At 46.8% G+C, this 12,848-nt stretch overlaps 2 protein-coding genes across 2 annotated transcripts; one reads left to right on the top strand and one right to left on the bottom strand.

The window, feature by feature from the left end:
* Positions 1–2,037: 2,037 nt before the first annotated feature.
* GLAREA_01369 (uncharacterized protein) lies at positions 2,038–3,085 on the top strand (the record flags this gene model as incomplete). Its single annotated transcript, XM_008088585.1, has 7 exons — positions 2,038–2,044; positions 2,091–2,127; positions 2,176–2,266; positions 2,316–2,352; positions 2,405–2,501; positions 2,552–2,622; positions 2,685–3,085. 7 exons carry the CDS (start codon positions 2,038–2,040, stop codon positions 3,083–3,085), a joined length of 741 nt encoding a protein of 246 aa, XP_008086776.1.
* A 1,401-nt stretch (positions 3,086–4,486) lies between these two features.
* On the bottom strand, positions 4,487–9,428 carry GLAREA_01368 (P-loop containing nucleoside triphosphate hydrolase; the record flags this gene model as incomplete). The annotated part of the gene is made up of 6 exons (XM_008088584.1): positions 4,487–4,919; positions 4,969–6,055; positions 6,109–6,405; positions 6,461–7,354; positions 7,407–8,611; positions 8,851–9,428. 6 exons carry the CDS (start codon positions 9,426–9,428, stop codon positions 4,487–4,489), a joined length of 4,494 nt encoding a protein of 1,497 aa, XP_008086775.1.
* Between the last annotated feature and the right edge of the window lie 3,420 nt (positions 9,429–12,848).

Here is a 12,848-nt window from a genome sequence, read left to right as displayed (position 1 = left end):
GTTTTGGCGATCCTAGTTATAATATAATTTCAGTGTTGTTTAACTCGTACTATTCCCTTCTTCGTTTTATCTGTTGTCCAATTGGCCACTTATTACAATCTATATTTGAGTATATTTCGGAGATATGATAGCAATCATCTGGATGTAACGGCGAAAGTAAATTAAGTATGCCCACGAATAGGTCACGTGCGGACACAACCGTGACCAAACCTCGAACTTGTACTTTCATCCCATCGTCAAATTATCTGCGTAAACGAACTTTACTGCCAGTCGGTCCTCTTATTTTCGTGATCCTTTTTCCGTGGTTTGTGTAAACTGAGAACTGTCAATCACGTGGCACTCAGACCACCACTCAAATGGCACCCGACGTACGCACCCTCCCGAAACCTCCTTTCAAATCCAACAGCCAAGGCAACTCTAGACTCAAAAAACACCGGAACAACTTCATTGTGCTCTCTTGTCCCATCGAGAACGGTGTCGTGACTCGAAAAAGCAAGCAATTGTTGGCGACGTTCTGCAAGGGGTTTGCAAACTCCTTGCCTCGCATATGGGATTTGTGACAGCTTTTTTGGTGCTGAGTTTTTGTCAAAGTTGACAGAATTAGTGGCAGTCGAGAGTCTATGGCTATTCGATACTCAGCAAAAAGCAAAAATGGATCTCTTCCATCAGAATGTGGCTTTCGACTTGAGCAAACCAACGACTCCTCTCCACGCCTCGCATAATTGATGCATTGTCAAAAGCCTCATGTGGTAGCTCTCGCATATGTGGTGTACGAGACAAACCTCTTCTAGCGATTGTCACCTCTCACAAAGTCTCAATTAACAGACCTGGTCGGAACGCTTTCCCGGCGATCGCTCAAGTAGGAAGTTATTCTCTCGACCTGCTTCTGGCATTGCTGGTCTTTGCGCTTAATTGTACCTCTTTCATCTGCCAGGTCGTAGACCTCGTCAAACTTTGGCCTCAAGCGAGCTGCACCTGAGTGTGAGCATCCGATGTGTGACTTGAACGTCATCTTGTGGCTTCACCATCTCCCGAACGCGTCTCATTCCTCAGCCAGGGAGTGTCTTTTCGGAACCCACAAGAGGTACGGTTTTGTCGTTCAAACAGGTGTAGGTGGCGTTATTTCTTTTCCAGTCTGCCGCTCAAGCTCGACAATGGACTTGTCACTTCCTTGAAGCGCATATGAAGCGCGGTGGTGGAATAGACAGCTCAGAAATCGTTGCACAATCCCCTTATCATACTATTCCGTGATGGAGAAGTTGTCTCTGCACTCCCTTTCGTTAAAAAGTTTGCTGAAGACTTCTATCATCCCTTCTACCCCAACATTCCTGTCCCACGACCGTCATCATCGCGTGATTTTAACAACGACGTTTGCCAAACTTCAGTCTTGGAAGAAAGCAACTCGCAATGGTGGTCTACCTAGGCCAAGAAACGCAGGCTGGATCCATTGTATCCATTTGTCTATCACTGGTTTCTATGGGATGTCTTTCCGTGTGTCTTTGTAAGTTTGATAATCCCAGGAGCTAATTGGAGGCTAATTGCGCGTCAGCACGTCGAGTAGAGAATATTCGAAACTGGCGACGACTACCACCTGTTTGTTGGCGTTAGTTTTCTCCCAACTCTGACTGATCATCATGCTAAATACCTACTCAGTGGTTATTATTATCTATGTCGACTCGTCAATATTCGTCGCTGGTACAGCAATATTAGCAAACGGCTTTGGCGTGGACTCGTCAAGATCTATGTGTGAAAAAGCTATCTTGCTATGTTTGGGATGCTACTTGACGACCAAGGTTACTATGCCCTTCAAAAATTATCCACTCAGGCTAACTGGCATTAGGTGGTGAGTTTTGCGGGGCAAGAGACAGATGAATTGCCGTGCTAACGTTTGAAGTTAATATATTACTTTTTGGTCGAGAGAGTGGTATGTATCATATATGACCCAATTGACACGAACTAAGCGACTTGCAGTATATCGTTCGCCGGAGCTCCAAACCAAGAAGACGTGATCTACTCTATCTAATAAACTCTTTAGGAATGCTGGGTACACAGACCAGCCCTTTCCAACAACATTCGCTAACTCACAATAGTGCCTTACTGCGTCGTGATCGTTCTTAACTTCTATTTGTAAGATCCTTGTTGCTTAGTGACATACGCTCGCTAACTGTACCAAAGCCGATTCGCAGTGTACGAGAACGGAACATGTCGAATTGGCATGACGAGAGGTGCTGCAATACCACTTTTGACCTTCGATTTTGTGGTCAATGTAGGAAAATCTCAACCTTCATCCCGCGACTGAACACTGATGGATGTAGATTTATATGACTTGCCTATTTCTCCTCCCGCTTCGAGGTAAGCCTCTACTACAATTCTCCGATATAATTTGCAAGGCTAATCACACCAGGTCTCCTCTCTTATAAAATAGATACCGGCTCCCCAGCTCGTACGGTTGCTCAGAGAACATTCATCGGAAGTCTCGGCACCTTGATATCAAGCATCGTGTACGTAACAACCAGAAGGGTATTTTTTGTTGAGACTAACACGACCGTAGCAACCTAACTGTCATGGTCGTCCTTAACGGCGAACCAGGCTGGATCTGCCTCATGTGCTGCAACATCGACAGTAAGTTCCCCAATCGACAAATAACTACTCTGTCCCCTATCCCGCATCTACTAATCCTACAGTCCTCTTCTCCGTCCTCGTGCTCCACTGGATAACCTCCAAAGACAACGCCTCCACAATGTCGACCTCACACCCCTCCTTCAGCGCCCCTGCCACCCGCGGCCAGCCCCCCTCCTCCTGTCCCCCGCGCTCGCGCACCCCTCACCCAGACATCAACTCCTACGACATGGGCCTCGAGTACATGGCTAAAGGTGGCGTCACCACCTTGGTCACCGCCAGCCACGATCTTGACGATGATGATATTGAGAAGATATCCGGGATGCCGATGGCGAATAATGTGATTAAAGTGCAGTGCGAACATACGCGCGAGGTGGTGGATTTGAATGATAGTAGGGGACTGGAGAGTAGCGGGAGTGGGAGTATGGATGATTGGTGTAATAAATGTGAGGATGACCGTGTGTAGGATGAGGTGGGAAGGGTAGAGGGAGGGGTGTGTATTAGGACCGGCTGTATATTTATGTTTTTGATGGTGAGTTGGGGGGTTTAAGTGCGTTTGTTTTGCGTGTGAATCAAAGAAGAGATGGTTTTCAAGGATTATTATATAGTATATGCAATTGGATTCATTGTGTCTGTCCCGTCTCAAGCATCAACCTTCATTCACCATGCCCCCCAATTCACCAATTCACCACCTCCACCAAACCACCCCTCAGCCCTCCCAGACCCACCCAAATCCCCAACCCTCATTATAAATATCTAAATCTAACCTATTCTCCTCCAATAAGAACACGCCTATCCAACCAGCTCCCCCCGAGCGATGCGTTATGGTTAGAGCGCCATGAGTATCTGTCTACGAGCAGAACTTATGGGACCATAATCAACCTGCTACGCGTCAGAGAGCAAGTACGAAAAGGGGAGTCGTAAGTATTGAGTGGGATATTCTTTTGTTTCTTTTTTTGGGGGGGGGGGAGGGCGAGGAAAAGTGAGCTTGTTGACTTTATCCGAGGAGTGTTGAATTGGTTCTTTTGTAGATTTTTGATATTCACTTTATGAACTGATAACTACTAGCACTCCTGCACTACCACCAACTACCAAAACGCACTCACCTTCCAGCGCGGACATACGTCCCTTCCGCCACTCCCAGTTCCATCCTTCAGGTCAAACTCAGATATTCAGTATAACAAGTTAACAAAGCAGCAGCAGTGTTCCGCAAAAGGTAAGGTATACCAAGGAACCTACCTACCTTGGTCAATTGTTTTTGGTACCTACCCAGGGCTAAAAAAAATGGTAAGGTACGATACCTGAGTATTCTGGCCGCGTATCGGATTACCATGATTATGTAATATGGTAGATCCAAGGTTGTGTTATAGCTCCAACAGTCGGTTCCCTTTGTGGCATTGACTAAATAAAACTGGTAACCAGTCTTCACAATCGCTTAGGTGAGCGAAGTAATAGTCCGGTCGATTCTCATATATGATGCACATTAATAGGATATTTCAAGACATTCAGCTAGTTATTCCATCCTCTACGAGCCATTCTCTGGCAAAGGCTAGGATTACAAATGGTCATCTAAGCAAGCACATCTAAACACTTGAATATCAATCAATCCAGAAATCTCTCTCACTCAATTAATTTCTCTATTTTTATCGAAAAATAAAATCCTCCCATTCTATCTTCCACCTCATCTCAATCCAAAGAGAGGTACGTGTACAATATAATTATCTACCCCTCCCCGCCAAAAATATACAAAAAAAAAGGTATCGTACCATGTCTAGGTAACTGTAACTCATAGCTGAGGGAATCTATGCAACCGCTCAAAAAACAAATATGACGCCTGTGGTACCCAAAACAAAAGACAGATGTAAATCTACTCTTTCTTCTCCTTCTCCTCCTTTTTGACCTTTGGTACCCGAGCAAGCCAGTACAGGAAAACGGCCGCCGCGACGTTAAACAGGATGTACACCCAGAAAATGCCGTAGTTCCTCCATCGCTCGCTGTATTTGATATTGACGGCCGCCAAGAACTGGTTGCTGTCTGCGAGGGAGCAGAAGCGGCAGGCAGAGGTAGCTTGTTTAGTGGCGTCGGTAAGGTAGCCGCCCGCGGCGCTGATGTAGGGCGCGAGATAGGCTTCGCAGGTGGTGGAGGCGGGTGGGTCGAAGGTAAGGTACTCGATGTCGGAGCAGACGACGGCGGTGTTGGCTATACCTGTGGACATGACGCCGGAGACTAGGTATGTAAAGGGGGAGACGCGGTACATGAAGATCCAGAAGCGGGGGAATTGGTCGGGGGAGGCAAGGACACTGTTTATTTATTAGAGTATTTCAGTGGGGAGGGGAGAACGGGACGTACCCATTGAAAATCAAGCAGAGTGAGAAGAGGAGTTGAGCGAGATTGGCTCCTGCTTCTGCGGATTCGATACCGGCGATGATCATATTTGTGAAGGTAGAGGTGAAGAGCAGGAAGGAGAGGATAAATAGGAACATGAGGCCACCACGTTCAGTAACGGCGTCCGTAGCTTCCGCATTTCGGAAAAGGCCAATTGGATAGTACCAGGTAACGAAAATCAAGACGCCCATGAGAGAGTTCCATGGCAGCTCGACGAGGATGTTCGACACGATGAAGACTTGCCAGGAATAAGTCTTTGAGGGACGTTCGCGAACCTCGTAAAGCGAACGTTGAACGACGAAAAGAGGCATGATTTGTTGGACGAGATTACCAAATATAGTGAGAAGCATGAAGATAGCGAACAGTTGATTCTGCATTCCTTGAAGGGAGGTTGGTGCATCCCAGAAAGAAAATCCAATGAAAAGACCAGTCAGGACACAAAGGACGGTCTTGGAGTATAGATACGTAGGTGTTCGCCAGTATTGCTGGAAGACACGTTTGAGGACAGTCCACATTTGTACAGTGAATGAAGCAGCGTATGGATCAAGGGCGGTCGGGTCTTCGACGATTTCCTTTTGAGAGAGGGTTGCTTTGAGTTCGGCAAGGTGGGCCTTAACCTCAGCTCTCTCGGGGGACGCATTCCAGACAGCTGGCCAGTCGATGGTGGTTTCGGAACCAGGGGCAGCACCAATAACTTCAAGCATGACTTCAGCCGGATTTTCATCTATCCCAAATTTCTGGGAACCATTCCGCTCGAAATAAGCAGTCAAATCTTTTGAGTCTTTACCGATTGGGCCGAAATAAACAGTCTTTCCTCCTTTGGCGAGGAATAGAAGGCGGTCGAACTCTTGGAACAAGATAGCTGATGGTTGATGAATAGTGCAGAGAATAGCTTGTCCGTTGTCCGCAAGCTTACGAAGGAGGGCGCAAATAGACCAGGCAGTTTGGGAATCTAGACCAGAAGTAGGTTCGTCGAGGAAGAGGAGAAGGGCAGGCTTAGCGGCAAGCTCAACACCGATCGTCAATCGTTTACGTTGTTCAACATTGAGACCTGGTGGAATTGTAAGCATAGCTTTGACAGATTGTATAAGGATAAATAAATACCTTCACCTGGAACACCAACGACAGCGTCGGCATAAGCCTCCATTTCCAACACCTTAATCACTTCGTCCACATATGCAATCTTTTCCGCATGGGGTGTAGACTTTGGCTGACGCAGAACGGCACTGAAATTGAGAGCCTCTCGAACGGTAGTCGTAGCCAAGTGGAGATCCTGTTGCTGGACGTACCCGGTTTTTCTCTGGAATCCAGTATTTCGTTGACGTCCATCAATTAGCATTTCACCAGTAACAACTCCCATAGTGGTACGACTAGCGAGAACATCCAGAAGCGTAGTTTTACCTTGATAAACGATTAGCATTTACTTCAGAGCAACAAGAGCTAACCACAATCTTACCAGCTCCGGAAACACCCATCAATGCGGTTAAGGTTCCGGGTTTGACCCATCCATCGACAGCATCGAGAAGTCTGCGAGGCTCCTTCTTAATCTTAATGTCGTAGTTTACATTATCCCAGTGGAAAATGGCCGTTTGTTTTTGAATGCTTGCGGGGGCGTCAGGTGTTGTCTTCGTGCGAGTGAGAACCGTCTCGGTATTGATTCGATCATCCTCTACCTGGGCTGTTTCTTCATCGGCTTTATTGGAACCCATATCGGGGATTCGACCACGTCTGAAAAGAAGAACTTCACCCTTGGACTTCTTAGCCGAGATGTATTCGGTTGCAGTGAGATAAACGGCACAACCGCCGACCACAAGGGCGAGTAGGATACCAAAGTTTCGCCAGAGGTGAGAGTATTCGTACTGGTAATTGACCCTTAACCATGTATCTCCGTCGACAAAATCGGCTCCAGCGGCAGCTCCGGTTGTCGCACAAACACGTTCGCTTGGTGAGGAGTTGAGATACGCATCTCCCATTGGAACAAACTGGACACAATCCAATCGTCGACCAGAAAATTCGTTAACCATAAGAGCTTCGAAAGCGTAAGCGACGGGGTCAAGGTAATTAATCCATCTGAACCAGGGGTGCATATTTCGTGTGGGAATTGCGAATCCAGTATAGATGATCAATGCCAGGATAAAGATAGCTGCAGGAGCCATGGCTTGGGCTAGAGTCCTAGAGAGAGAGGCGATGGAACGGAAGAACATGGACATGACCAATGTACAGGTAAATGTGAACAGCAGGAAAACGAAGAAGGCTTCAGGAGTACGTCTAAGATTGGTCATGAAATACACGATGAAATCGAAGATAAGAGTGACTCCAATCTTGTTCGGCAGATCTGCGATCATGGAGGCTGGTAAAAGTTAGACTGATAAAATGCATTAATAATGAAGGGGGTGACTTACCGATAGCTTCAGAAATTGGATGATAGAAGGCATATTTCGCTTGTTTCTCTACAATGGGTCGTTGGGCATACAAAGTGATGATCTCCAAAAAGCTTTGGAAGGCCGCCATGAGAATTGCAAAGAAGATAAGAGCACCACGACTGAAAAGAGTACCAGTTGTGTTGTCTAAGTTGTAGAAAACACTACTGATAATCAAGGCAAGGACAGCTTGGCCGAAGAGACCTGTGAAGAAGAGTGTTGCATCACCGCGAAGTCGTTGAAAACTCCTTTTGCAGCAAAGTGCGATCTGTTGTTGAAGCGAGAGTGTATACGGTGACTTGACACGCTGGGCTTTGGCTTGGGCAGCTCGTCGAGCGTCTTTGAATTCCTCCAAATGACCACCGCCAACTGGGAACTCCTCCTCAAATGCTTTGATTTCTTGCATCAACCGAGCTCTGTCGGCACTTTCGTACCACTTCGCAGCGAATTCGTCAGGGGTGAATGGTGTGAGGCCCTCAAACCCCTTCCTTACGACACGCTCAGCAGGACTGGTAAGCGAGGTCAGGAAGTCCGCCGTGGTCTGTCTTAGGGGGCATTCGAATCCCATATTGACGAAGAACTCCTTTGCGGCATGAATGTTTCCAAAATATATCTGTCGTCCTTCGTATAACACCGCTACTTTGTCGAAAACATCATAAATTGCTTGTGATGCTTGGTAAATAGCCACCACAGCAGCACATCCTGCCATCTCGGTCGACAATCTCAACGTCCGAACGAACTCCAAAGCAGTTGCACTGTCAAGACCACGGGTACTGTTATCCCAGCATTGTAGCGGACTACCACCAAGGGCGGCCTCTGCAATACTGACACGTTTTCGCTCACCACCTGATACACCACGAATGAAGTCGTTACCGACCTGAGTATTGATGGTATGGGAAAGACCGAACACGGCCATAATCACATCCCGCATGTGTGTCGCGTAAGCTTCTCTGGTAACGCCGGGGATTCTGTTTCGAGGTGTTCTTGCTAGAGCAGCGAATTCAAGTGTTTGGCCGACCGTCAATTGGGGGAAATGCACATCGACCTCGGCTTGGTATATACATTCGCCTCGGAAATCATTATGCATCATCTCCATAGGAATGCCCTGATAATTGATATTACTCTCGGGGTCGAGATGAAAGCCATTGGTTTCTCCACTGATTGTCTTGAGCAGCGTCGAGCATCCACTAGATAGATGTTAGCTTCTGCTTTTGTCAATTGCACAGCAAATCCCGCTCTTCACAAATGATACGGCACGTGTCCAACGTCGACGGTAGCTAGCTGCAAGTGCGAATCCATCTGTATGCCATGTAATACAGCAAGGGCAATAGGATGTACCACGAAACTGTCGTCGCACTCGAAGCGCCTCTCGGGTTGTTCCGAATCACTGGTAAGCATAACATTATAGGAAATTCACCCTTCTTACCTTCCAGGTCTTCCCAACACCACCAGCATTTCTCCACTCTTCACTAAGCCATCGAAGTTCCTCAAAATCTGAATCTTGGTTTGTTCTTGTCGGCCAATCATTCGCTTGAAGAGGCCTGGGAGTTCCAAAGGGTAATTTCCAAAAGTCTTCTGGTAATCGGTCGCGTTGCCAAAACCGTATGCGCTCAAATTCCTATAGCTGATGCCCGCAACTCGAGCAGGGTATCTTTCAGGATCGCGACTCTGAATACCCAACAGGTTTTTCGTCCACACCTTGTATGAGAATTTGCCCGAGAGAGGGTCGAGGGCAGGATTTTCGGGCCCATCGAAGGGATTGATGTGCTCTCCGTTCGCGTTCTTGATGGAAGCTTGTGTGATCGCGCGGGCGAGTTCGTGGACCTTTTCCCCTCCATCTTCTGACGATTCCGTGTATGACTCTCCTGGGGTTCCTTCCCTCATCATGTTCTTCTCCTCGTCGCCACTGGTATATTTACTCCGCTTGCCTTCCAAAGAAGCTTCCACGTCCTGAGCGACGGCTTGCGCAGAGGCTGGCCATCCCGGCCCAGTTGCCATAGCCATGTTGAAGAGCGCAAAAGGAGTGACGCGAAGTGAAAGGAGAAACAAGGACAAACAGTATCACCAAAAGTCAGCAAACGCGACCAGAGACATCTCCCACCATATGTACTCTTGACCCTTCAGACGGGGCAACGGTCGTATTCGGAGTTCTACCGCCAAACATGGCTCATTATTCGTCTCTTCCCGCCTAGGCCAGGACTCCACCTCCACGGACCATCCGCCACACCGGCGGGTCATCCATGTCAGACGAATTCTCCAATGAGCTGCATCTCTATCCGTGAGCAAAAGCGGTGGAGGGGCAGAAAAGGGGCCATGAATCATCGTATTCGCATCGCCAATATTGCTTGCACCTCTTGCACCCAATCGAAATGACAGATCCGGATGCGTTTGCTTGGTATTTCGACTTTGCGTTCACCAAACCACGGATTTGCGAGATGTCCGCTCCGGTAAGGCTCAAGATATTCGGTCCCGAGCGCGAGGCGGCGAGCTGTCATCTACAATTAGCCTCGTACGGGCAACGTCAGCAATAGTTGTCACTTCGACTCATAAACATTATTGAGGTGGAATCTTTTACTGGTAATAAGACGAGATGTGTCAGTCCGTACGACTAAACCCTTCACTTATTGTATTTACTAATTAAGATCGATTCTAGCTGCTATTACCCCTATCCTCTAACAAGCTCACATACATTGCCAAACAAGGTAATTGCTACAGTATAGCGCCAACAAAATGCTGATATAAAACCTTATCTCTCGCGTGCCTCGCTCCTCGCTAATAAAGTTCCCCTAAGATTAGCTATTACCCGCTGGCGTAATTCTAATTCGTCCTTAAACGTATTCGTGTTCCAAGACCCCTTTACCCCACTAATAAGATTCGTTTCCTGCGACAGAACTCCACCTCGATGGAGAAAAAAATGCCCGCTCACGGCGGACTTAGCTGTCTGGGACACAAAATTAAATTTAGCGGTCCTAAATTAACGACGACTCTCAAAATTGGCAATCGCTAATATCAATGGGCAAAGCAGTCACCGGCGAAGAGCAAAGATTCGTTGCTTACTCTGACGGTTCTTGGGTTTCTGCAGAACTCATGTTGTGATGAAGAATGCTAACGTCAGCGCGAGAAGCCAAGACGACTTGCGTACGCATGCGCTCTCATCATCTCACGTCCTGTTCCAAAGAGTGCCAATCGCACATTAACATCTAGAACATTTTCCGCCCTGTTCCCAGATGCTGCAGCCTCCCGTCGTGTCACAACCCAAACAAAATATCCTTCGTAGGACCAACGGCTGTCGATCAAATTACACAAATTCAAACGGTTACCGATTCACGTGCTTAAGGGCCGAGTTCTTGTATCATTGTATTCAAGACAATTTGGCAGTTGAGTCTGGTCGTTGACGCTGTGCCTTGATTTTCACAGAACGCCGCATGCGCGCGTTGTAGATACGAATACTCGCTGTCAAACGAAGACGAAAACGATGAATTGCCTTTCCATCATCACGAATGTCCGGGGTTGGCTCGTCAGAATTGGCGTTCCTCAATTCGTACTGCGGGGAGTTTTCGCGACCGAGGAATTACAGTGTCAGCTACTTGGGTTGTGATAAAACATCAGCCATGGGGTTTATAAACAAATCAGCCGGTGAAAGTAAGTGGATGATATCAGCCACTTATTGGGGACATGTACGCACACGCCAATAGTAGCTGGTGACCAGCGATGTCTTCCTATGGAAGGCTCGGCCAGTCATGATCATCAGGATGATATCAGCCATTATTATTTGGTCGAGAAATCCGAAATCCCGAATACGCAGATATAGTGACGACCAGTCATATCACTGTATGTACGTTATATGAAAAACTGTTTGGTTTGGTACTTGTGACAGCCCCAAACCTGGTATGATACAGCTTCTCGGCCATATATAGAGGTCAGCTTTCTGGCTAAGTATCCTTCTCATCGAAGGGTGGAACGGTTGACAAGCTACGGTGAAAGTTCATGTGAGTGAGGTACATGAAGAAGCTCTTGACCTTGACGATTTGGATGTTCCAAATCACGATATAACACACACATCACCAGTCTTTCCATCTCAGACATTATGAGATTCGACATCCCAAACTGTAAAATTAGTCACAATTGCAACTAACCTATGCACATCTCTTCACAAATACCACCTTCCTACCTCTCACCTCCTCCACCTTCACACTCACCAACCCCTTCCCCTATAAAAGTCTCCACGAAAAATCTCAAACAACACTCTCGCAAACAACTCTCCGAAATCCCGGCGCTCGAGAACTCGGCCGTTATTCCACCGTCTCGGAGACATTTCGCGCTGCTCGATCTGTCCGACCACGTATCAACACGTGGAAATGAAGAAGTTGAATTGGAAAGGAGCTTGTAGGCCGGAGAGTTATTGTGGAGTCGGGTAGATGTTGTGTTTTGGCTTGAGGTGAGAGTTTCCGTTAGGTGGTGTTGGACTTGAAGGGGAGGAAGTGGGAGTGGGACTACATATTTATTAGTAGTATATAACGACGTAAAATGGCATAATATGTCTGTTGTATCAAGGCAAGTAAGGCTTTCCGAGACTTGTTGGTAAGAAGAGAGCCCACATCTACTCAAGAGACTAATTACAACTTCACAAAAAAGGGGTAAGATCTTACATGCCATCGCGAGAGTCAAAGGCAAAAATCGTTTTGAAACCAAAGAATGACTAGAGATTTACTTGGATTTCGATTCTTTCCTAAGATAACGATGGAGCTATGAATAATATTTATATGTATTGGAACAGATTGATCTGTACTAAGGTTGAGAGATAGCATTTCACACTTAGATGACACAAGAAGCGGATGAACTCGGAGACTTGTACGGAAACATTTAGAACAGAGAGATATTGATGATCGGAGAGATACGTGAAATTTCAGTCCCTAGATTCCTGTACAAAGACTTCTGCTGTTTCAATTTCTCATCTGTAAAGACTTATTCCTCGCCAACCCTCAAATACAATCCACACATCTACTCCAAATCACTTCATCTTCTTAAATCTCCCCTGAATACTCAAATGGCCGACATAACCCTCCCTTTTGTACCGATTTGTTAGTTTACCAGGACAAATGCTTTAATGTTTTCGCCTATACCTAGTCGAAACGGACTTCCAGGGACAAATTCAATTCCACTTCCCCTCAATGTACCTCTAGATCCTCCAACCTTCTACCAACATTTCAACTACCTCAACACCTAGCCTGTTAATTAATACCCGCCTTGCAACCCCAAGTACCGGATATAGAATTACATCCGACCCTCCGCTCCCACAACTCTATCCAAAAGCTCAGAAATAAGCATTATACTTGGGATATGAATTCGGTATCCGATCGTTTTCCGTTGTGGTGTGGTTGGTGTGATGTGTATTTATGAGATGGGGGATTTGGTGAGAGATGT

The sequence above is a fragment of the Glarea lozoyensis genome (assembly GCF_000409485.1).
Source record: "Glarea lozoyensis ATCC 20868 chromosome Unknown GLAREA7, whole genome shotgun sequence".
Taxonomy (NCBI): Eukaryota; Fungi; Ascomycota; class Leotiomycetes; order Helotiales; family Helotiaceae; genus Glarea; species Glarea lozoyensis.
Note: the sequence above shows the minus strand (reverse complement) of the source record. Positions and strands in the feature narration are given on the sequence as shown.